The sequence below is a fragment of the Xenopus tropicalis genome, chromosome 2 (assembly GCF_000004195.4).
Source record: "Xenopus tropicalis strain Nigerian chromosome 2, UCB_Xtro_10.0, whole genome shotgun sequence".
Taxonomy (NCBI): Eukaryota; Metazoa; Chordata; class Amphibia; order Anura; family Pipidae; genus Xenopus; species Xenopus tropicalis.
The window spans coordinates 12,920,302-12,946,575 of NC_030678.2; the positions used below are offsets into that span (position 1 = coordinate 12,920,302).

Here is a 26,274-nt window from a genome sequence, read left to right on the forward strand (position 1 = left end):
CAGAGCATTCTGTCACAGTGGCACAGATCCTATCTGACCCCCCCCCCCCCCCCCCATAGTAAGCAGCAGTCCTGCCCTGCTTTATGGCTGGGATTCTAGCTATCTGTATAACAGAGCATTCTGTCACAGTGGCACAGATCCTATCTGATCCCCCCATTGTAAGCAGCAGTCCTGCCCTGCTTTATGGCTGAGATTCTAGCTATCTGTATAACAGAGCATTCTGTCACAGTGGCACAGATCCTATCTGATCCCCCCATTGTAAGCAGCAGTCCTGCCCTGCTTTATGGCTGAGATTCTAGCTATCTGTATAACAGAGCATTCTGTCACAGTGGCACAGATCCTATCTGACCCCCCCCCCCCCCCCCCCCATAGTAAGCAGCAGTCCTGCCCTGCTTTATGGCTGGGATTCTAGCTATCTGTATAACAGAGCATTCTGTCACAGTGGCACAGATCCTATCTGATCCCCCCATTGTAAGCAGCAGTCCTGTCCTGCTTTATGGCTGAGATTCTAGCTATCTGTATAACAGAGCATTCTGTCACAGTGGCACAGATCCTGTTATACAGATAATTAGAATCTCAGTCATAAAGCATGAAAGAACTGTTGTAAACATTCTAGATTTCTTTCAGGCATAAATAACGTCACTTTCAATTAGTGTTACTGTTGCTTTAATAATAAAACAGATTTCCTTTATTGATATATTTTTAAGGTCCCTCTGACCTCAGGTGCCCAAGTGCAAATGGAACGGATCTCACATATAAATATGTTTGCCTCTGAGACCCGGTGCTATTAGGAAAGTTGGATCAGGTTACCCATTCCATTTCCATTTAATTATTCGGCCCTAGGCCATTTCCCACCATTATGCAGATATGCCACGCAGACGCAACGGGCCATTTGTGCCACCTGTGCTGTAGAGGTTACCGACTCGCTAAGGAAAACGGCACCCCCAGCGCTTAATAGGGAACAAGCAGTGCATTCTGGGTATGGGGCCAAATAGATGCACATTTAGCTGCACGATTCCATAGGGTGATGTTTTTCACCCCATTACTAAAACGACTGACACGCTTGATGCCACGTGAATTGCAAGAGCAACAAAAGGTCCCAGTGAAATAAATGGCAAGCAGCTGTCAGCAGGGAGGGGTGTGATAATGGCTGCAATTCCCTCAGAGAGGGCAACTGTACTAAATACTGCCCTGGGGTCAAATCAGTAGCGAACATCTTGGTTTCTATTGGCCGACAGTATTGGTTCTAGTGTGCAAAGCTGTAAAACAGTGACTTGTGCGTAACTATAGCGGGGTGACTGTTACCCCAATGTTTCTATATATCTGTAACCTTGTTATGGGCTAAGGGGGCCCAGCCTGAAGGCCAGTTAGGGGGGGATTTGGGGTGAGTGCTTATTTGTGCCCTGGGTACCCCTGGAACTATAGCAGGGTGACTGTTACCCCAATGTTTCTATATATCTGTAACCTTGTTATGGGCTAAGGGGGCCCAGCCTGAAGGCCAGTTAGGGGGGGATTTGGGGTGAGTGCTTATTTGTGCCCTGGGTACCCCTGGAACTATAGCGGGGTGAATGTTACCCCAATGTTTCTATATATCTGTAACCTTGTTATGAGCTAAGGGGGCCCAGCCTGAAGGCCAGTTAGGGGGGGATTTGGGGTGAGTGCTTATTTGTGCCCTGGGTACCCCTGGAACTATAGCAGGGTGACTGTTACCCCAATGTTTCTATATATCTGTAACCTTGTTATGGGCTAAGGGGGCCCAGCCTGAAGGCCAGTTAGGGGGGGATTTGGGGTGAGTGCTTATTTGTGCCCTGGGTACCCCTGGAACTATAGCGGGGTGACTGTTACCCCAATGTTTCTATATATCTGTAACCTTGTTATGGGCTAAGGGGGCCCAGCCTGAAGGCCAGTTAGGGGGGGATTTGGGGTGAGTGCTTATTTGTGCCCTGGGTACCTCTGGAACTATAGCAGGGTGACTGTTACCCCAATGTTTCTATATATCTGTAACCTTGTTATGGGCTAAGGGGGCCCAGCCTGATGGCCAGTTAGGGGGGGATTTGGGGTGAGTGCTTATTTGTACCCTGGAACTATAGCAGGGTGACCGTTACCCCAATGCTTCTATATATCTGGCCAGTTAGGGGAGTTAAATACTCCCATGGGGCTGTGGCTACCTTTGTTCACTCTTATCAGCAGTCCCTCATTAAGCCCCACCCACTTTTGCATCAATGTATGATTCTTCTAACAGCAACAAAAAAAGGGTTAACAAACCCCTATGTTTCTCATTAAATCATGATGTGCAAGTTATAGAAGACTGGAGGGAACCAAATCTTTATTTTAGAACATCCTGTTCTTTGTACAGGAACTGGTACCACCAATCAGCAGTGGGATTCAACTGAAACAGAAAACTGCAGGTCTTTGATGAAATTCATTGTCCAATAAACAGATGAGTAACTACTCCTCCGGTCATTACAGGGATCATTCTGTCAGAGAAATGCCCAGTTATTGTTAGGATGCATTTCAATACTAGAAGAAACTCATTATAGGGGTTGGTTCACCTTTGAGTAAACTTTAATAAGTTATAAAATGCCCAATTCTAAGCAACTTTTCAATTGGTCTTCATTTTTTTAATTTAGTTTTTGAATTTTTTGCCCCCTTGTTCTAACTTTTTGAAGCTTTCAAATGGGGGTCACTGACCCCAGCAACCAAAACCTATTGCTCTGTGAGGCTACAATTTTATTGTTACTTTTTCAATTCAGTCCCTCTCCTATTCATGTACCAGCCTCTTATTCAAACCACTCCCTGGTTGCTAAGGTAATTTGGACCCTAGCAACCAGATAGCTGCTGAAACTCCAAACTGGAGAGCAAAAAACAAAAAGTGAAATAACTAAAAAGCTACAAACAAAAAATGAAGACCAACTGAAATTTGTCTCAGAATATCACTCTATCACACTAAAAGTTAAGTTAACTCAAAGGTGAACAACCTCTTTAAAACTGATGTTTGGATAATGAAATTATCAGGGGCCCCGTCAGTTCAAAAGTATAATACACAAGGGGTACAGCTTACAAACCAGCAATCCGCAAGAAAAGTGCAACTTGGCCAATACCAGCCAGCCAAAACCATTCTGGCTAACAACGTCCTTTCCTCCAATCAAACCTCCGACGCACAAGAAACACTAATGCAGTCTGATTTATATCTTTCTCCCCATAAAGATGGAGGAACTCATTTCCTTTGCACTCTGCATTTCCTGATGTGAGTGCGGAACAGGAAGTGAGTGGCACTTGCATTGTCAGTCTCTGCATATTAATAAGATAGTATGCCCTTGGACAGAAAGGTAACTGAGCATACGTGTTCAAGAACTGAAGAGTAAAATGCAATCATGGCCGACCGGGCATGGCGGGAGTTATAGCTTGTAAGACCTGAAAAAGTCATAAGTATCAAACAGTAACATTAAGGCTTTCTTGGAAAATATCATATTAAGAAATCACAGCCACCTCCTCCGCACTGAAGTGGCACAATAGTAGCGGCACTACCCCATAGCCACCATTTATAACCAAATTCTCTAATAGAGAATAAAGGAAAAATTACTTCTGTAAAAAAAAAAACACTATTCCCCATGTTGTCTCTTGTACAAAACACAGGGCCTATATACAGCAGGAACTCCTCTTTATATATACAAATATCCCTATGCTGGAGAGGCTGTAAATTGGATGTGAATGTTACAGCCCACCCCAGTAGCACGGCTCCATGTTCGGCAACACAACACCAGAAAGCGACCAATCAGCACTGGTGTTACTGAACAACTGAAATGGAGAGGATATTTCATTATACAAAAAAAAACTTTAAAAATGGCCCCCTGCAAAGTGTCAGAAAAGCTGCGGCGAGGGAGCGCATTTTTGTGGAACAGAACAAATAAAGTTCATTGGTGCAACAAGACTGCACAGAACAAGGAGGGGCTGCAGGGGAAACTGGGAGAAACCAACTGGGAGAGTCCAACATTTATCTTGTTATTTGTTGGTCTGGTCGGTGGTGCTGGGCTTGTCAGCAGAGGAGCAGCTCGGGGAATCCTCAGTTCTTAAGCGCTTTGATTCTGGGGATTTGCAGCCCGCATCCTCACTTGGGGACACTGCTAAGAAAAAGACAAAATAGGATTTCATTGGTTAGAATTGAACATTTTGTATTGGGACCAATGTATTTGTACTGTTTGCTGTCACTTCAGATTAATGTCAATCTGTCTATGGGGAATTCATGTACAGATAAAAATGAGAAATGCTCTGGGTGTACAATAACTAAGCAAGAGCACTATCTAATGGGGAAATAAATAGATATAAAGTAATCTCTAGCCATACATAGTATGTGTAAAGTAGAACCCCCATTATATGGTTTTCAGGGGGCCAGAAAAAAAATGTAAAAGGTGTAACAATGCAGGAAAACTTGATATCTAAGTGTGTAAAATTGAAGTTTCACTGTATCTACTGTTACAGAAAGCACAAAGAGACTATGAACCGTATGAAGAACCGTTCCTTACCGCTGGGGCTGGTTTGGGGTCTCGGCGCAGTACTGGGGGCTGGGCTGCTCTGTGCAGAACCGGGGGAATTGGTTTTCACCGAGATGAGACTGATCCGCCTGAAAACACAATTTAAACATTAGCCACATTTACTCCCTAGCAATATAAATGGGTCATATGATGGAACCACACTGTTGAAAGCCCCGGCCCCATCCATCCCTTACATAGGACTGCGTTTAGAGGCACACCAGGCAGTCACTTGCCCACATGAAAGCATTCAGAGACCACTGCCCCTGCGGAACCAAGCTTGCACCCATCTGTAACCGTGGCTCAGTTTTACTGCCACGCACTATATTGCTATGCAATACCTTTCCTTTTTCAGTGTAATTTAACCCCCATGTTTATACCACGTACCCAGGGTCAAATTGGGCGGCTGGGGGACTGGGAGAAAACCCAGTGGGCCCCGTGCCCAGTCCAGGATTTGCAGGGCAGAGGGAGTTTGTTTTTTTTTTTTGGTGTGTGAGGTATTAAGGAAGGAAAAGAAGTCTGTGGGGGGCGGGTATGACATGTCGCTTAGGGGCCTCGGAAAGAGGTTGGCGACGGGGGTGGGGGCCCTTTGCAGTGAGCTTAACGGTGGGGCCCATAACCCCCAGTCCGACACTGCATGTACCTTGGGGAGGGTGTAGTAGGTTTGCTCCAGGCCTCCAGTGTATTTAGCATTATCCTCCGTGGCTGCCCGCCTTTGCTTTTCTTATCCTCTGAGTTAGGGGTGGAGGAGAGTGAGTGGCTGCTGACTGGGGTGCACTCTCTACTTCCGGAGGCAGCCGCAGCTCTGCTGTTCATGGGAGTGGATGGAGTGGAATGTTCCATGGACTTGTTAGATGGAGTCAGTTCTTGTCGGGATCCTGGAGAGGACACCTTCTTAGACTGAGCTTTCTTGATCTTCCTCTCGGTTGCTGGAGTCTTGGGGATCAGAGGGACAGGTTTTTCCTTCAGAGGAACCCCAAGCTCACCCTCCTCAAAGGTCACAAAGGAGCAATAGCCGTCGGTGGAGGAGATGGCTAGAAACCTGCCATCACTGGACCTGTGGCACAGGCAAACACAGGGTGAAACCCCAAGTACAGAAACTAGAACTGATAACATGGAGAAAATATAGGTTTGAAATCAGATGGTCAATTTTTCTTCCTTTCCTGGAAGCTTTCAGACCGGTAACTATAGAAACTAAAATTTTACTACGGGCTGGTTAACCTTTAAATTGACTTTTAGCATGACTGATATTTGGTGACAATTTGCAATTGGTTTTCATTTTTTATGGTCTTGTTTATTTAGCAGTTTGTTTAAATGTACTCCAGTTAGGATTTTCAGCAGCTATCTGGTTGTTAGGGTCTTGTTTACCTTAGCAGCCAGTTAGTGGGTTAGGGTGGCAGTGGCTAAGAGATAGATCTCTGCTATCACGGGTGACTACCACTCCGAAACAGCTTTTCACCAGCAACAATAGGAGTCACCGGTGGAAAGCTTTGAATATGAAAAGGAGAGTAAAATGATAAGTAATAATAATAGTAAAATTGCAGCCTTACTGCAAAGATGTACAAGAGGGAAGCAAATAATACAAAATATAAAGACCAATTGCAAAGTTACTAGGAATAGAACATTCTATAACATACTAAAAGTTAACATTAAGGGGTGAAGCACCCTTTTAATGGGGGTGTTCAATGTAGCACCCTATAAGCTCAAGGTCTTTTGGGTGCTTGGAAGGACATGTAGGAAACTGTAGTACCTGCCCCTATACATTGGTCATATTCAGAGTTTCTCAGTCAGTAAAACATGTAACCTAGGGGCTGGGTATGGTATAGGCAGGGAGCCTTTAGTGCCCTGATATGATAATCTGTACATGTACATACCATGAAATATCGCTCAGTGTGTGATAGTGCACATTAGACACGTAGCCAAAAGGGAACAGCTGCTGTGTATCATAGAATAGAACAGCGTCTTCTGAGGCGACAGCAAACACCATACGGTATGGCTGGGTGATGAGACCCTGCGGTTGGGACTCCCCAGAATCATCTTTTTAAAAAATAAATAATAATAATTTAATTTCATGTTATTGACATTTTCCCCTCCCGGTTCCTGGGATAAGAGGTTTAATCTCTGGATGTCCCAGCATGCTTTGTGATGCTCCCTAGGATCATACCTTTTACAGTTGGTCTCAGCTCAAAGTAAATAGGACAGCAGCGCACAGCCAGGGTGGCCTTTGTTGGGCAGGGGAGATGTGCCATTGGTCTAGGGAGATAAAGAAAGAAATATATCAGAAGACAAGGGGCTCATTCAGCTGGGCAACCCTTCTGATATTGTTGCTGGGAGGATGCTGGCAATCACAGGTTATACATCCAGGAACTTACCGCTTTAGGTTCTTCCTAGAGAAGACGTACGTGGTGTTAATGACCGACTCCCCGGATTCCACGCAGCCAGCTGAAAGCAAGAGCACAGAGCTAAGCTGAACGCAACACTGACACTGAATTGCTTCCCCTGCTGCTTTTGTGCAGTTGCACAACTTCCAGCTGTCTGGGCCTGTGACCACCCTTAACTAAGGATCATGGGAGTAAAAATTTAGCAACAACTAGTTTGCATATCTGTGTACTTATTTGCCTGCTGAAAAATGCTGGCAGAGAATATGCCCATGGTGTTTGCTACAGAAACCCTACTATAGTTTATATAAATACCCCGCTGTGTAGCCCCGGGGGCAGTCAATCCTGCACTGGTACAGCTGGGGTGTTTGCTACAGAAACCCTACTAAAGTTTATATAAATACCCCGCTGTGTAGCCCCGGGGGCAGCCATTCCTGCACTGGTACAGCTGGGGTGTTTGCTACAGAAACCCTACTATAGTTTATATAAATACCCCGCTGTGTAGCCCCAGGGGCAGCCATTCCTGCACTGGTACAGCTGGGGTGTTTGCTACAGAAACCCTACTATAGTTTATATAAATACCCTGCTTGTGTAGCCCTGGGGCAGCCATTCAAGCCGGAAAAAAGAAGAAATGGCACAGGTTACATAGCAGATACCAGATAAGCTCTGTAGAATACAATGGGAATCTATGCAACGCATCTGTTATCTGCTATGTAACCTGTGCCTTTTCTCCTTTTTTCAAATTGAATGGCTGCCCCCGGGGCTACACAGCAGCTTTGTTTATATAAACTATAGTAGGGATTCTGAGGCACACACACAACTTTTACCAGTGCAGGGCAACTTTGTTTATATAAACTGCAGCCACGCGTTACCATGCAACAGAATGTGTAACCATGAAGCCGGACTCATTAGCAGCTTGTGACTACCAGCCTGGACTGGGACTAAAAACAGACCCTGGCATTTTAAGTACATGGAGGCCAAAACAGCACTCCCCAGCCCAATAAATAGTGACTGTCTACGGCATCATACAGCAGCCCCTCTGGCATTTGCCAGAACCCACAGATTGCTGGTCCTTGAAGAGGGTATCTATTCTCAGATATAATTGCACTAGAACAGAATAATGAATGCTACTTGGGGAGAGGGGGAGCATCCCATAGAGAATGACATGGCAGGTGTGGGACACATAGAGAGGCACAGGGTACAAACCTGGGGTTATAAGCAGAGATCCATCAGGAGTGAAAGTCAATCTCCTAAAGAAGGACTTCATGCTGTCATCATGGTACATGCGGAAACTTTTTACCTGCCATGAAAACAAAACTAATGAATAATTCTGACACGCCCCAGGGGGGAGACAAAGACTAAAATATATAAGATCTATGTGAGCCAATCATGCAAGGATACTGCTAATCGGCCACTAATCAGAGCACATATGTTACAAAGGTGAAATCAGTGCAAGTCTGAAGCTGGCCCATACATTGCAAGATCTGCTTGTCTGCCGAGGCCACCAAACAAGCAAATCGTTCTCCAATATGCCCACCCTGGGTTGGGTGGTATTGGGTTGATCCAATTGTCTGACCTTGGATCATAATTGCTGCTATGCTGATATCTGTGCACTTTGATTTTTCCCGCTGGATTGAGGACTGTATGTGTGCATTGATGTGGTCCTTGATCCAATGGGAAAATCAAACTGCCCAGATATCGACTGAATAGGCCCATTGAAGGGCCCCGTACTCAGTCCATAGGCTGCTTTTATCAGCCCTTGTAGAGCCACGTGTAGGCACAGAATAGTCTGTAGAAGCCAAAACGGGCACAGAGGGAATAAAGGCAATACCTCTCCGTCAGCGCCAGGAGCAGACGCCATCTTGCTCACGTTATAAGCAACTCTCTTGGTCTCCGTCTTGTAAACTCGCATTATCCTGAAACACAATCACATGAGTGAGGAACTGCACAGAATTGGCTGCCATTCACCAACCCAAGACCATTTTAACCATAATTAGGTAAATCCTTTATTTAAAGGACAACTCCAGCATAAGAAAATACAATTCTAAGCAACGTTCCATTACGCATTTTCATTGGTTTTATATTGATGTGGAAATGTAATTGCCAGTGAAAGCAGAGGCTGCCTGCCCCTTTCTTTTCTCTGGTTCTGACACTGAAACAATGTAGCAGAAGTCAGTTTTTCTTGCAGCTTCATTAAGCAGCTGGCTTCTGCTACATTGTTTTAGGGGTTAGAGCCAGCAGTGCAGAAAATGTCACACAGATACTGCTTGTAATATCAGTTATATTTACATATAATGACTTGGATTAAGTATATTGGAGAGTTGCTGCATGATGAATTTTTAATATTGCCTATAAAGTGACATTCAAAAACAATCTGCAATTGACCTACAATGTGTATGGTTTTTGGGTCTTTAATATTTTAGGTTGGCAGCCTTTTAACCAGGTTGCTAGGCTTACCAACCCTAACAACAGGGTTTTAGTTAGGGCTCAGTCACACAAATATGCCCATAATGCACTGCTCTGTCTCTCAGACTTCCTGCTATAGGACAGGTATAGTTCCAGTAGAGCCCACACCATGCAGTTGAACAGAGGGGCACAAGTGGGTTTCATAGAAAGGGGAAAAGCCCAAAAATGTGACCCCCGCTGCGTTACATCAAACAGCCCAGCTAAGGAAACACTTACCGGTCACAGCTGAGAGTGGCAATATACTGGCCCAGTGGATCCCAGGTGACACCCTGCACGTAGCTTTTGTGCTCATTGAATATAGACAGTTTCTGACCTAGAAAGAAGTAAAGAAACAACATCCTGAAAAGCCAGGGACGAGAGCTGGAGTTATTAGGAGCACTAAGAAATTTAAAAGTCCAAGACTGAATAAAGTCATTTGTTAACTGTTCGAAAGTTCTGGTCCTTTTGTGTTTGACCATCAGCTTCTGTGACAGACGGATCCTTCCTTTCTGCTAATGCTTTCATAATTACCATCTACCCTGAAACTTAGCAACCCAGAGGATACTGAGCATGTGTAGTGTCACTGACACTCAACCACATTCAAGCTGCTGGGGATCATTACTGTTATAGGGCTGATGAAATAAAATACAGCATTTTTAGTCATAATCATTTTATGGTTTAGTTATCCTTTACATTATAGTGCAAACAGGCTTAAACTTATCAAGCAGCATGTTTAAACTGCATTAATCAAGGCCTACTGTGTTCTGCCTATAATCAGCAATCTGTACTGCTGAGAGATACCATAAATCTATGGCAGCATAGGGATTCCCCTGTACTAAGCACAATTCAGCAGGAACAGCCCCCTAAGTTTCCTCATAGTCTGTACAGAGAGATACCATCAAACTATGGCAGCATAGGGATTCCCCTGTACTAAGCACAATTCACCAGGAACAGCCCCCTAAGTTTGCCCATAGCCTGTACAGAGAGATACCATAAAACTATGGCACATAGGGATTCCCCTGTACTAAGCACAATTCAGCAGGAACAGCCCCCTAAGTTTGCTCATAGCCTGTACAGAGAGATACCATAAAACTATGGCACATAGGGATTCCCCTGTACTAAGCACAATTCAGCAGGAACAGCCCCCTAAGTTTGCTCATAGCCTGTACAGAGAGATACCATAAAACTATGGCAGCATAGGGATTCCCCTGTACTAAGCACAATTCAGCAGGAACAGCCCCTAAGTTTGCTCATAGCCTGTACAGAGAGATACCATAAAACTATGGCACATAGGGATTCCCCTGTACTAAGCACAATTCAGCAGGAACAGCCCCTAAGTTTGCTCATAGCCTGTACAGAGAGATACCATAAAACTATGGCACATAGGGATTCCCCTGTACTAAGCACAATTCAGCAGGAACAGCCCCCTAAGTTTGCTCATAGCCTGTACAGAGAGATACCATAAAACTATGGCACATAGGGATTCCCCTGTACTAAGCACAATTCAGCAGGAACAGCCCCTAAGTTTGCTCATAGCCTGTACAGAGAGATGCCACAAAACCTTGCCACCAATGCTATTCCCCTGTAAAATATATATATCTCAGTGCCCAGCTATGGCACCCCCAGCAGGTACAGTAATACACAATTTCTTTCTTAGCATCACACTTACAGGACAAGGGGAGGCAGGAAGAAAAAAAGTGACAATTACCTTTGGTGACATCCCACATAATGGCAGTGTTATCTACCGACGCCGACACCATGAAGTTACTGTCCTGAGTCCAGCAGATATCATATACATCCTCCAGGTGCCCCCTGCAAGTACCCAGCACTGATCAGCACACACATATTATTCCTTCCTACTGAGCCCCATGCACTGCGCTTACTTAGAATGGTTTGCAAGTGACTATAGAGAAGCAGGGGCTGCGCGGAGCTGGAAGTCTGGGGCCCCTAGCCTGTACGGGTGCAATAAGGGCTCTCTGGGAATGCACCAAGGAAAAGGAGGGGGGTAAACAGATACCTCAAAGTTTTAAGCACAGTCCAGTTTTCCTTGTTGAGCTCGGGCTCATCCTGTTCCTGAAACGGAGTTGCCTCGGGCTCCTTGGCCTCATTCAGTTTCCACAACACTATCGCTGCGTCTGAAAAAGGAGAGAAACAAGCGATTATTTTCTGCCTCACTGGCCAAATCTGTGTGTTTGATGCCCTTTAGCCATGCTATTATTTAACACATGACTGGCAGAGTGAGAGGGGAACTCCTGAAATGGGCAGCTCCATGTCCCCTGACAGTTCCCTGCGCACTACCTTCACTCACTGTGACAGGAGCAACAGAACTGAGCAGATAAGCGTCAGATACTACCTGTATTAGAAACTTAAAGAATAAGTAAACGTTCTTTTTTAAATCTCTAAAATGACTGTACGACCCCCCGAAAAACATACCTTTCTCCCTGCATCCAGATTTATTTTGTTTCTCTATTACAGCCAGTTCAACTACAGCTTATTTTTACTGACTTCCTTGTCTTGTGTGAAGCTCCTCCCCTTTTGCTTTTTGTGCCTTCCTTTTCTCTCTGACTATGAAGTCCTCAAAGAGATGCCTACTGTGCATGCCTGGTTGATTGGAGTAGAGGCAGTGAGCATGCCCAGTAGGGACCTCTTTAAATAGCGGGAGAGGGAAGGAGGGCTCAGAAAGCAAAAGGGGGTGGAGCTTCACCCTTAACAAGGATGTAAGTAAAAGAACTGCGGTTCAGCTGCTTTTGCCAAGCAGCTGCCAGAAAAGAACAGCAGGGGAGGCTCTTGTTACCCTTAGTGCTAAACTGCTATTATGAAATGCAAACATAAAAAGTAATGGCAATTGCATAGCAGTACTGACCCTCATTTCCAATGGAACTGTAAGGGCGAAGACACACAGGGCAAGTAGTCGCCACGACTTTTAATCAAGTCAGATGCAGCGGCTAATCACGGCGACGTTTCTTCCATAGACTACAATAGCAGTCGCCGCAACTAATTGCTCGTGAGTCGCCGTAACTAATCGCCCCGTGTGTCTTTGCCCTAAGATATAGCAGATTTCTCAGTTAAAGCCAATGGCAGACGTGTGTTTAAACACCAGTGGAAAATAAGACCTGTCTGCTGTTAGCCCAAAGCCAAGAGGCCCATTCCCTTACCATCTCCCCCTGAGGCCAGGATTTCTCCATTTGGGGAGAACCGAACCACATTGACGGCTTTGGTATGGCGGGCAAGGCTGGCCACAAACTCAACGATGGCTTTGCCCTCCGGAGACTTCTCGATTTTCCACATCTGCAAAGAGAAAACCCAAGTGAAGCGACTGCTGGACGAGTGGCAGACCCAAGAGATGGCGCTGCACTGCAGCACCAATGAGGCGGGTTCATGTACGGGTATCAGGCTGGGCAGTGTGGGAGCAGCAGAACTCACCCTCACAGCCGTGTCCACTCCGGCAGACGCCATACGGTTGATCCTATCGGTGCCATGCTGGAAGTCCAGGCTGTACACTGGCTCCTTGTTATGCCAGGCAATCTCACACGTTATAACCTTCATTCTGGAAGGGAAGAGCACACAGACCAATCAGCTAAGCTCTGTCAGGCAATTCCTCCAATGGCAGAGAGGCTACTGTACCCCCAATCTCTGCTTGAAAAGACTGGACCTTTATTGGGTTATGTAATATAAAGGAACAAAGCTTGTTACAATGCTTACGACCCATAGCAACCAATCAGCAGGTAGCTACCAGTTTAAATCAAATTATAATTGGTTGCTATGGGTTACTGCACTTTGTGCCTTTTATTACATATAGGGGGGAGTTAAAATAGAACTAAAGACACAAACAAATAAAGCAAACAAGCAGAACCTGCTCCCCCGAGCAATTCTGCAATTTACTTTTGCAACCTGCCTGTATGTTCTGTGTGAATGTGACAGGGACCTTAGAGTGTAAGCTTACTGGGGCAGGGACTGATGGGAATGGGATAGGGACCTTAGATTGTAAGCTCACTGGAGCAGGGACTGATGGGAATGTGACAGGGACCTTAGATTGTAAGCTCACTGGGGCAGGGACTGATGGGAATGTGATAGGGACCTTAGATTGTAAGCTCACTGGGGCAGGGACTGATGGGAATGGGATAGGGACCTTAGATTGTAAGCTCACTGGGGCAGGGACTGATGGGAATGTGATAGGGGCCTTAGATTGTAAGCTCCACTGGGGCAGGGACTGATGGGAATGTGATAGGGACCTTAGATTGTAAGCTCACTGGGGCAGGGACTGATGGGAATGTGATAGGGACCTTAGATTGTAAGCTCCACTGGGGCAGGGACTGATGGGAATGTGATAGGGACCTTAGATTGTAAGCTCACTGGGGCAGGGACTGATGGGAATGGGATAGGGACCTTAGATTGTAAGCTCACTGGGGCAGGGACTGATGGGAATGTGATAGGGACCTTAGATTGTAAGCTCACTGGGGCAGGGACTGATGGGAATGGGATAGGGACCTTAGATTGTAAGCTCACTGGGGCAGGGACTGATGGGAATGTGATAGGGACCTTAGATTGTAAGCTCACTGGGGCAGGGACTGATGGGAATGTGATAGGGACCTTAGATTGTAAGCTCACTGGGGCAGGGACTGATGGGAATGGGATAGGGACCTTAGATTGTAAGCTCACTGGGGCAGGGACTGATGGGAATGTGATAGGGGCCTTAGATTGTAAGCTCCACTGGGGCAGGGACTGATGGGAATGTGATAGGGACCTTAGATTGTAAGCTCACTGGGGCAGGGACTGATGGGAATGTGATAGGGACCTTAGATTGTAAGCTCCACTGGGGCAGGGACTGATGGGAATGTGATAGGGACCTTAGATTGTAAGCTCACTGGGGCAGGGACTGATGGGAATGGGATAGGGACCTTAGATTGTAAGCTCACTGGGGCAGGGACTGATGGGAATGTGATAGGGACCTTAGATTGTAAGCTCACTGGGGCAGGGACTGATGGGAATGTGATAGGGACCTTAGATTGTAAGCTCCACTGGGGCAGGGACTGATGGGAATGGGATAGGGACCTTAGATTGTAAGCTCACTGGAGCAGGGACTGATGGGAATGTGATAGGGACCTTAGATTGTAAGCTCACTGGGGCAGGGGCTGATGGGAATGTGATAGGGACCTTAGATTGTAAACTCACTGGGGCAGGGGCTGATGGGAATGTGATAGGGACCTTAGATTGTAAGCTCACTGGGGCAGGGACTGATGGGAATGTGATAGGGACCTTAGATTGTAAGCTCACTGGGGCAGGGACTGATGGGAATGGGATAGGGGCCTTAGACTGTAAGCTCACTGGGGCAGGGACTGATGGGAATGGGATAGGGAACTTAGATTGTAAGCTCACTGGGGCAGGGACTGATGGGAATGGGATAGGGAACTTAGATTGTAAGCTCACTGGGGCAGGGACTGATGGGAATGGGATAGGGACCTTAGATTGTAAACTCCACTGGGGCAGGGGCTGATGGGAATGTGATAGGGACCTTAGATTGTAAGCTCACTGGGGCAGGGACTGATGGGAATGGGATAGGGGCCTTAGACTGTAAGCTCACTGGGGCAGGGACTGATGGGAATGGGATAGGGGCCTTAGATTGTAAGCTCCACTGGGGCAGGGACTGATGGGAATGTGATAGGGACCTTAGACTGTAAGCTCACTGGGGCAGGGACTGATGGGAATGGGATAGGGACCTTAGATTGTAAGCTCACTGGGGCAGGGACTGATGGGAATGTGATAGGGACCTTAGATTGTAAGCTCACTGGGGCAGGGACTGATGGGAATTATGTATACTCACACAAACGCACTGCAGAATACAAGGAATGGCTATATGAGTGCAATAGTATATGGATGATGCAGGGCTATCTGTGCAGTAGGGGGGGGGGCTGCAAGCTCTGGCGCTGAACTCTAACGCATCTGTTGCAATAGAAAGTATGAAGAGCAGCAAAGGGGAGTCAATAGGATCCAGTGTGGGAATGGCAGCAATAATGCAGTCACTATGGAGCAGATGGAGGGAATCAGAAGCCCCTGATATAATAGAGAAGCAGCAATAACACTCCTATAGGCATTACTCCCTCATCCCAGGCTAGCGCTATCCGAACTGCCAGTGTCTGCTGTGTCTGACAGGATTGTGGGAGTTGTAGTGCATACACGGGTTAAATAAGAAGCTTGCACACAAACACACGGAATTACCTGCCCGGGGAAGCGATCCGCTCTCTGCTCTACGTCTGCTACAAACTTTCCCGCGTCCGCTCCCTCCCCGCCCCCTACCATAGAGCGGCCCTGGTGCGGAGCGGGAACAGCGCCATCTAGGGGCGCGATAGGAACTGCAGCAAGGATCCCACTTGTGTCTCAGAGCGCAAAGTAACTGGAATGTGTGGGCACAATGCAGCGTAATGGGGCTGGGATGGGGTTTTACTGGGGCAATAAATGTACATGCAATGTGCTGCCCTTCTGTCCAAGGGATACCCCTAGTATTGTAGCAGGGTGTTACCCCCATGTTTCTATATATCTGTAACCTTGTTATGGGCTAAGGGGGCCCAGCCTGAAGGGCAGTTAGGGGGGGATTTGGGGTGAGTGCTTATTTGTGCCCTGGGTACCCCTGGAACTATAGCAGGGTGACTGTTACCCCAATGTTTCTATATATCTGTAACCTTGTTATGGGCTAAGGGGGCCCAGCCTGAAGGCCAGTTAGGGGGGGATTTGGGGTGAGTGCTTATTTGTGCCCTGGGTACCCCTGGAACTATAGCAGGGTGACTGTTACCCCAATGTTTCTATATATCTGTAACCTTGTTATAGGCTAAGGGGGCCCAGTCTGAAGGCCAGTTAGGGGGGGATTTGGGGTGAGTGCTTATTTGTGCCCTGGGTACCCCTGGAACTATAGCAGGGTGACTGTTACCCCAATGTTTCTATATATCTGTAACCTTGTTATGGGCTAAGGGGGCCCAGCCTGAAGGCCAGTTAGGGGGGGATTTGGGGTGAGTGCTTATTTGTGCCCTGGAACTATATGGGATTCATAATCCAGAAAGGTCAGAATTAAGGGAGGACCATCGCCTGAAAATGATTTCCTTTTCTCCATAATAATAAAACAGTACCTGTACTTGATCTTAACTAAGATATAATTACCCCTTATTGGGGCAGAACAGCCCTATTGGGTTTATTTCATGGTTAAATGATTCCCTTTTCTCTGTAATAATAAAACAGTACCTGTACTTGATCCCAACTAAGATATAATTACCCCTTATTGGGGGCAGAACAGCCCTATTGGGTTTATTTCATGGTTAAATGATTCCCTTTTCTCTGTAATAATAAAACAGTACCTGTACTTGATCCCAACTAAGATATAATTACCCCTTATTGGGGGCAGAACAGCCCTATTGGGTTTATTTAATGGTTAAATGATTCCCTTTTCTCTGTAATAATAAAACAGTACCTGTACTTGATCCCAACTAAGATATAATTACCCCTTATTGGAGGCAAAATAATCCTATTGGATTTATGTGTTTAAATGATTTTATAGTAGACTTATGGTATGGAGATCCAAATTACATAAAGATCCCTTATTCAGAAAACCCCAGGTCCAGAGCATTCTGCATAACAGGTCCCATACTCCTTATGAGTATTGTTGAAATAAAATCAAATATCTGTTGTTGTATTAATTTTTATAAATTGCCATGGGGCGTTACTTACCATTTCACTGTATATAGTGCCTGCAATATGTCTGCATTACGCAGGTTTCTTACCGTTCTGCTTCCAGTAGGGCAGGGCTGGGACACCGCATCCCAAAAGGAACTCAGCAGCTCTCACATTTGAAGATGTAGTAGTGTTTGTTAGCTTATTGTTGGGGTTAATGTAAGGTAGAGAGGGCTATTCTGAGACAATTTGCAGTTGGCCTTCATTTTTTTATTATTTGCGTTTTTTGCTCCAGTTTGGAATATCACCAGCTAAGTTGTTGCTAGGGTCCAATTTAACCTAACAACCAGGCAGTGGTTTGCAAGAGAGAAAGGAATATGAATAGAGGAGGGCCTTATAACAATGCCAATAAAAACATCGCCTCACAGAGCAATAGGTTTTGGCTGCCGGGGTCAGTGACCCCCATTTGAAAGATGGAAAGAGGCAGTAGAAAAAGGCAAATAATTAAAAAACTATAAAAAAAAAAAAAAAATCAAGACCAATTGAAAAAATAGGTCATTTTGTAGCATACTAAAAGTTGGCCTGAAGGTGAACCACCCCTTTAGTCAGAAACCTGCCCCCCATATATCAGTTCCCCACTAAATCCCGCTTTATTGATGCCCAGGAACGGAGTGTATCCGCTGAACCCTGTATTATAGAACCTTATATACGGGCACTGAGTGTATCCGCCGAACCCTGTATTATAGAATCTTTTATACGGGCACTGAGTGTATCCGCCGAACCCTGTATTTATAGAATCTTATTTACGGGCACTGAGTGTATCCGCCGAACCCTGTATTTATAGAACCTTATATACGGGCACTGAGTGTATCCGCCGAACCCTGTATTATAGAACCTTATATACGGGCACTGAGTGTATCCGCCGAACCCTGTATTATAGAACCTTATATACGGGCACTGAGTGTATCCGCCGAACCCTGTATTATAGAACCTTATATACGGGGCACTGAGTGTATCCGCCGAACCCTGTATTATAGAACCTTATATACGGGCACTGAGTGTATCCGCCGAACCCTGTATTATAGAATCTTATATACGGGCACTGAGTGTATCCGCCGAACCCTGTATTTATAGATCCTTATATACGGGCACTGAGTGTATCCGCCGAACCCTGTATTATAGAACCTTATATACGGGCACTGAGTGTATCCGCCGAACCCTGTATTATAGAATCTTATATACGGGCACTGAGTGTATCTGCCGAACCCTGTATTATAGAATCTTATATACGGGCACTGAGTGTATCTGCCGAACCCTGTATTATAGAACCTTATATACGGGCACTGAGTGTATCTGCCGAACCCTGTATTATAGAACCTTATATACGGGCACTGAGTGTATCTGCCGAACCCTGTATTATAGAATCTTATATACGGGCACTGAGTGTATCCGCCGAACCCTGTATTATAGAACCTTATATACGGGCACTGAGTGTATCCGCCGAACCCTGTATTATAGAACCTTATATACGGGCACTGAGTGTATCTGCCGAACCCTGTATTATAGAATCTTATATACGGGCACTGAGTGTATCTGCCGAACCCTGTATTATAGAACCTTATATACGGGCACTGAGTGTATCTGCCGAACCCTGTATTATAGAACCTTATATACGGGCACTGAGTGTATCTGCCGAACCCTGTATTATAGAATCTTATATACGGGCACTGAGTGTATCCGCTGAACCCTGTATTTATAGATCCTTATATACGGGCACTGAGTGTATCTGCCGAACCCTGTATTTATAGAACCTTATATACGGGCACTGAGTGTATCCGCCGAACCCTGTATTATAGAACCTTATATACGGGCACTGAGTGTATCTGCCGAACCCTGTATTATAGATCCTTATATACGGGCACTGAGTGTATCCGCCGAACCCTGTATTATAGAATCTTATATACGGGCACTGAGTGTATCTGGCGAACCCTGTATTTATAGAATCTTATATACGGGCACTGAGTGTATCTGGCGAACCCTGTATTTATAGAATCTTATATACGGGCACTGAGTGTATCCGCTGAACCCTGTATTTATAGATCCTTATATACGGGCACTGAGTGTATCCGCCGAACCCTGTATTTATAGATCCTTATACAGTGGAGGAAATAATTATTTGACCCCTCACTGATTTTGTAAGTTTGTCCAATGACAAAGAAATGAAAAGTCTCAGAACAGTATCATTTCAGTGGTAGGTTTATTTTAACAGTGGCAGATAGCACATCAAAAGGAAAATCGAAAAAATAACTTTAAATAAAAGATAGCAACTGATTTGCATTTCATTGAGTGAAATAAGTTTTTGAACCCTCTAACAAAAAAAGACTTAATACTCAGTGGAAAAACCCTTGTTTGCAAGCACAGAGGTCAAACGTTTCTTGTAATTGATGACCAAGTTTGCGCACATTTTAGGAGGAATGTTGGTCCACTCCTCTTTGCAGATCATCTCTAAATCCCTAAGGTTTCGAGGCTGTCTCTGTGCAACTCTGAGCTTGAGCTCCTTCCATAGGTTTTCTATTGGATTAAGGTCCGGAGACTGACTAGGCCACTCCATGACCTTAATGTGCTTCTTCTTGAGCCACTCCTTTGTTGCCTTTGCTGTATGTTTTGGGTCATTGTCGTGCTGGAACACCCATCCACGACCCATTTTCAGTTTCCTGGCAGAGGGAAGGAGGTTGTCATTCAGGATTTCACGATACATGGCTCCGTCCATTTTCCCGTTAATGCGAATAAGTTGTCCTGTGCCCTTAGCAGAAAAACACCCCCAAAGCAAAATGTTTCCACCCCCATGCTTGACGGTGGGGACGGTGTTTTGGGGGTCATAGGCAGCATTTTTCTTCCTCCAAACACAGCGAGTTGAGTTAATGCCAAAGAGCTCTATTTTGGTCTCATCAGACCACAGCACCTTCTCCCAGTCACTCACAGAATCATTCAGGTGTTTCATTGGCAAACTTCAGACGGGCCTGCACATGTGCCTTCTTGAGCAGGGGGACCTTGCGAGCCCTGCAGGATTTTAATCCATTGCGGTGTAATGTGTTTCCAATGGTTTTTTTGGTGACTGTGGTCCCTGCTAATTTGAGGTCATTAACTAACTCCTCCCGTGTAGTTCTAGGATGCTTTTTCACCTTTCTCAGAATCATTGACACCCCACGAGGTGAGATCTTGCGTGGAGCCCCAGAGCGAGGTCGATTGATGGTCATTTTGTGCTCCTTCCATTTTCGAACAATCGCACCAAGAGTTGTCACCTTCTCTCCCAGCTTCTTGCTAATGGTTTTGTAGCCCATTCCAGCCTTGTGCAGGTCTACAATTTTGTCTCTGACATCCTTGGACAGCTCTTTGGTCTTTCCCATGTTGGAGAGTTTGGAGTCTGCTTGATTGATTGATTCTGTGGACAGGTGTCTTTTATACAGGTAACTAGTTAAGACAGGTGTCCTTAATGAGGTTGACTAATTGAGTAGAAGTGTCTAACCACTCTGTGGGAGCCAGAACTCTTAATGGTTGGTAGGGGTTCAAAAACTTATTTCACTCAATGAAATGCAAATCAGTTGCTATCTTTTATTTAAAGTTATTTTTTCGATTTTCCTTTTGATGTGCTATCTGCCACTGTTAAAATAAACCTACCATTGAAATGATACTGTTCTGAGACTTTTCATTTCTTTGTCATTGGACAAACTTACAAAATCAGTGAGGGGTCAAATAATTATTTCCTCCACTGTATACGGGCACTGAGTGTATCTGCCGAACCCTGTATTATAGATCCTTATATACGGGCACTGAGTGTATCCGCCGAACCCTGTATTTATAGATCCTTATATACGGGCACTGAGTGTATCTGCCGAACCCTGTATTTATAGATCCTAATATACGGGCACTGAGTGTATCTGCCGAACCCTGTATTATAGATCCTTATATACGGGCACTGAGTGTATCCGCCGAACCCTGTATTATAGATCCTTATATACGGGCACTGAGTGTATCCGCCGAACCCTGTATTTATAGAACCTTATATACGGGCACTGAGTGTATACGCCGAACCCTGTATTTATAGAACCTTATATACGGGCACTGAGTGTATCCGCTGAACCCTGTATTATAGATCCTTATATACGGGCACTGAGTGTATCCGCCGAACCCTGTATTTATAGAACCTTATATACGGGCACTGAGTGTATCCGCTGAACCCTGTATTATAGATCCTTATATACGGGCACTGAGTGTATCCGCCGAACCCTGTATTTATAGAACCTTATATACGGGCACTGAGTGTATCCGCCGAACCCTATATTATAGAACCTTATATACGGGCACTGAGTGTATCCGCCGAACCCTGTATTTATAGATCCTTATATACGGGCACTGAGTGTATCCGCCGAACCCTGTATTTATAGAACCTTATATACGGGCACTGAGTGTATCCGCCGAACCCTATATTATAGAACCTTATATACGGGCACTGAGTGTATCCGCCGAACCCTGTATTTATAGAACCTTATATACGGGCACTGAGTGTATACGCCGAACCCTGTATTTATAGAACCTTATATACGGGCACTGAGTGTATCCGCCGAACCCTGAATTATAGAACCTTATATACGGGCACTGAGTGTATCCGCCGAACCCTATATTATAGAACCTTATATACGGGCACTGAGTGTATCCGCCGAACCCTATATACGGGAACCGAGTGTATACGCCGAACCTTATACACGGGAACTGAGTGTATACGCCGAACCCTGTATTATAGAACCTTATACACAGGAACTGAATGTATACGCCGAACCCTATACGCTTTGGGTCCCACGGGAGAAAAGCGCTTTACAAATGTTTGTTGTTGTATATTATGGAACAGTATATACAGGAACAGATTTCCATACCAGCCAAAGGGGTTTTTAACTGTTTTTGCAAAATGTTTTTTTTTTTATTTGACATACAGCAGTATTTCAACTTCAACATGAAATTATAGAAAATAAGGCATTTATGAAACACAACTTAAACATTCAAATACAGTTATTGTCCCCCTCCCCCCCCCCCCCCCCAAAAAAACAGAAAGTGTTGCTGTAAGTATGGTATATAATAACACTGACATTAAACAAGGATAATATCTGTGTATCTGCATTCCCTACCCCGGCAGCCATGCTAGAGATTGCCGCGCAGGGCAGACATTTCGGAGGCGGAGCTTTCATATAATCCAAGCAGACTAGAACTCTAAATGTTTAAATCTCCATTTCTCGTAACCCATTTGCCCTTTAAAAATTTAAAAAAATGAAAAAATATAAAGCATGAAAACCCTCGGCTTCCCTTGTTCCATATACATTATATTTCCTTTCCATACAAATACTAAATTCTAAATCAGTTTGTTTTTCATATGGGAAATGTATCTTAAAATGACACACACTAGCATTCACCTTTAAATCAACTTATAGCATATCTTAGGCTACAGTTTTTTTCTTTTTATAGTTTATATTTGTTTTTTATTTCAAATGGGAGGGTGGGGTCACTGACCCCTGGAGCCAAAATCTATTTTCTAAGGCTTCTATCTTGGTTTTTTTTTTTTATTTTCATTGCTGATTCTTTTATTTAGGCCTCTCCTATTCATCTTCCAGTTTCTGGCTGGTTGCTAGGGTAAAGTGAACCCCAGCAACCAGATATTTGCTGAACAAAAGCTAAACGATTTACCTCTCAGAATATAATTGCCTCCGTTATACTAAAGTTAATGTAAAGGTGAACTTCGCTTTAGCATAAAATGATTTACCCTGGTGTTTAACAATGGAAGCAGAAGAAAAACATCGGATTAATAAATCAGTAGAATAACAGGTCAGTGATTTCTGGCAGTTCATATGTGGCGGTTGCGGTGGCGCGGGACGCAATAATGCAATATTGTACAAACAAAATTCGGACATGGCAGAGGATTATTATGGGGTACAATGAATATTCCATGTACTGAGCCACAAGGAAGCGGTTTGTCTGCTCATCCAATGAATGACAAGCACGAGGCAATCAGAACATGGCAGAGGATTATTATGGGGTACAATGAATATTCCATGTACTGAGCCACGTTTGAGCCACAAGGAAGCGGTTTGTCCGCTCATCCAATGAATGACAAGCACGAGGCAATCAGAACATGGCAGAGGATTATTATGGGGTACAATGAATATTCCATGTACTGAGCCAAGTGTGAGCCATAACGAAGCGGTTTGTCCGCTCATCCAATGAATGGCAAGCACGAGGCACAGCAGGTCGGGAGCCTGGGTCCTGCGCATTTACGTTATAAAAAATAAATTCTGTTTTTATTTTATTGTTTATAAACAAAAAGAAGGGACGTATAAATAACAGTAATTATATACAATACATACATTCCATGTGCCCTGATCAGAGGAGATCAGAGAATGGATACACTATACACAAGTTTACATTTCCTACAGTTACCCTCCTAATAGAAACACGCCATGTTAGGGTACAAGCTACACCAGTTACAGGTAGGGTTACCCCACCCCTTAAATACCGGCCACATATTGAATCTGCTTGGCTAATTAGCAATGAATTTAGATGCATGCTGCAGACTGAACTGATTTATGTGCAGCCATGAAGAACGCATCTGAATTGTAAAAGGAACAGTAACAGCAAAAATTAAATTGTATCAAAACCCTACTATAATTGATATACATAGGCTGCTGTGTAGCCATGGGGGCAGCCATTCAAGCTGGAAAAAAGACACAGGTTAAGCTCTGTAGACTGTAATGGGATTTTAGCTGTTAGCCGCTAAGCAGCCTGTGCATTTTTTCCTTTGAATGGCTGCCTCTGTGGCTACCCAGCAGCTCCTTTATATAAAATAGTACAGTTGCCGTGCAAGGCAATAGTAAGTAATATATTAACTACTTTGATACACTTTCATTTTTTGGAGTTACTGTGCCTTTAATAAGTTGTGCAGAATGTGTATTCAATGCATGGCCGGTATTAAAGGGGTGATAATATAATAACAGGCCCCTGCCACACCTTCTAGGCTCAAAATACAGAGGGGGCAGAGCTAAACCCATTTCATTCCAGACCACACCCATTTTACTCCAGACCACACCCATTTCCAGATGAATGAATTTAGCTTACACCATCTGTACATGAAAAAGCAAACAAGCTTTCAGCATCTAACATATAACATGCCTCTTGGCTACTACATTATGGCATGTAATACAGCAGACCCAGCTTGTACAGTAGGGTGTAGAATGCCCTCCCTAGGGGTTGGGGGGCGCAGTGGTTTGACTCCCATTGTGCATTATATTTAGTGATGCACCGAATCCAGGACGGAAGTAGAACATTTTTACCCTATCTTTTAGAAAATAGTGCATTTGGCGCATCCCAAATTATATTTATTCTTTTTTTTTTCTACAGATACTGCCCATAGACTGACAGCAGAAACGCAAATCATATACAGCTATTCATACATCACTCACTTCATTAAATACCTTCACAGGACAGCCACAAGATCAGCCATATTTCTTCCCCCCCCCTACTCCATAGACTAAAGGAGTGGCCAATGTAAAATGTGTCTGTGGAGAAAAAAAATCAAAATGGCTGCCCTCTACGTTATAGTAGTATTGGAAAACAAAGCAAAGGAGACTAGGAAATCCAATGTATAAGCATTTGACTGTCAATATACCCTGGAAGCTGAATGTAAACACCGATGGCAGGGCTGGCAACACCGATATGGCTGCCATCTTGTTCTGCTCTTACCAACTCACCCAGCTAGAATTACTTCCAGCCTAAAGGTGGCCACACATGTGGCAATTTTCGATCTTTCGTGCGACCATCAGTCGCACAAATGATCGTTCCAATCCGCCACTAACCTTCAGGGCTGAAACGGCAGATATGTAGGTAGAAACAATAGGATTCCTCCTTCTGCCGATTCAGCCCTGAAGGCAGATTTTGCTCAGGCGCTTTCTATGGCACCTGATCAAAATCTTTTAACCCGCCCGATCGGCGAGTCGACCGATATCAGCAGCCTCATGCGATATTGGTTGCCTCGTCGACTTGCCATACACGCACCGAATATCATACGAAACGAGGTTTCGTACGATATTATTGGTGCGTGTACAGCCAGCTTAAAACTATGTATAAGGGACCCTGGGCAGTTAGTGAATAAGCGTAGGTAAGTTTTGCCCTTAAGCATTACTGTCTGACGGGAGTTGCTATGGGCTCTCTCACTATGAATTTCCCACGTGGTAGGACAGCTTTATATGCAATATAATAATATCTGTTGGAGCACAAACATTGCTTTACAAAAATACAAAAGAAAATCTCCCTAGTTTGCATAGTTACACAATAGTGACAGATCTGGTTCTAACTGAGGCTCTTCATCCATATATCTTGCCTATACGTCTAGTTAAAAAGAAAACTGTATCTAACAGAACAACTGCTTATAAATAGATTATATATTCTCTTTAAAAAAAAGACAACTATAAATATGTATCTGGAAATATACATCTGCCCGTGGAATGGAAGTGTCTCAGTAATGGCTATAAACATTGGGCGAGACATTTCAGGCTTATGGTTTCTCTATGTAACACAAAGCTTCCAAAACTCTGTATAAACCGTCCCAGCAGCTGAGAAAGACCCCGAGCGGATAGAGTTAATGGAAAACAAGGATATGATACGGTCTCTAACACTTTATCTGTCTGTTAAAATGTCCACATTCCAAATCAGCAATTAAATCACAACTACCACCATCCCTCGCCACTGATTGGCTGGAAGCTGTAGGTTGCAAACAGCTGGAAGACCACGCGTCGAGGATTTATTGTCATGAGAAGACATGGGAGTGTTCATTAAAGGAAGCATAAACCCTGGCATTTAACAATGTAAAATGTCCCAGGGTGCTCTTCTGAGCACTTTTGCAATTATTTTCAGATTACATGATATTTTTACATAAAACTTGTGCACCTTATGCTGTTTGCATCAGGCAAAAGCTTATTTAACTGAAGCAGGAAGCATCTCTTGACACGTTTCTCCCTGCTAAATTCTATTCCTAAGTGCGACAGGAGCAATGGAACGGAGCAGGTGAGCATCAGGAGATACTCCTTGCCTAAGTGATTTAAAGGAACAGTTCAGTGTAAAAATGAAACTGGGTAAAAGAGATAGACTGCGCAAAATAAAATATATTTCTCATATAGTTAGTTAGGCAATAATGTAATCTATAAAGGCTGGAGTGGGCAGATGTCTAA

The 26,274-nt window shown here is 44.5% G+C and overlaps 1 protein-coding gene across 3 annotated transcripts; it reads right to left on the minus strand.

The window, feature by feature from the left end:
* Positions 1-2,833: 2,833 nt before the first annotated feature.
* On the minus strand, positions 2,834-15,700 carry chaf1b (chromatin assembly factor 1 subunit B). 3 transcript variants are annotated; one of them, XM_002942328.5, is made up of 14 exons: positions 15,569-15,700; positions 12,776-12,899; positions 12,508-12,640; positions 11,370-11,487; positions 11,061-11,164; positions 9,590-9,686; positions 8,739-8,823; positions 8,114-8,207; positions 6,902-6,971; positions 6,694-6,782; positions 6,404-6,566; positions 5,173-5,586; positions 4,524-4,621; positions 2,834-4,121 (listed from the first exon to the last, which is right to left on the minus strand). In XM_002942328.5, the coding sequence occupies exons 2-14, from the start codon at positions 12,896-12,898 to the stop codon at positions 4,003-4,005; spliced, it is 1,707 nt and encodes a 568-aa protein (XP_002942374.2). In that variant the 5' UTR covers position 12,899; positions 15,569-15,700; the 3' UTR covers positions 2,834-4,002. The 3 variants fall into 3 exon arrangements, with proteins under 3 accessions (XP_002942374.2, XP_012813446.1, XP_012813447.1); XM_012957992.3 differs by having other exon boundaries at positions 2,936-4,124; positions 15,569-15,699; XM_012957993.3 differs by lacking the exon at positions 15,569-15,700 and adding an exon at positions 15,174-15,195 and having other exon boundaries at positions 2,936-4,124.
* Positions 15,701-26,274: the final 10,574 nt, after the last annotated feature.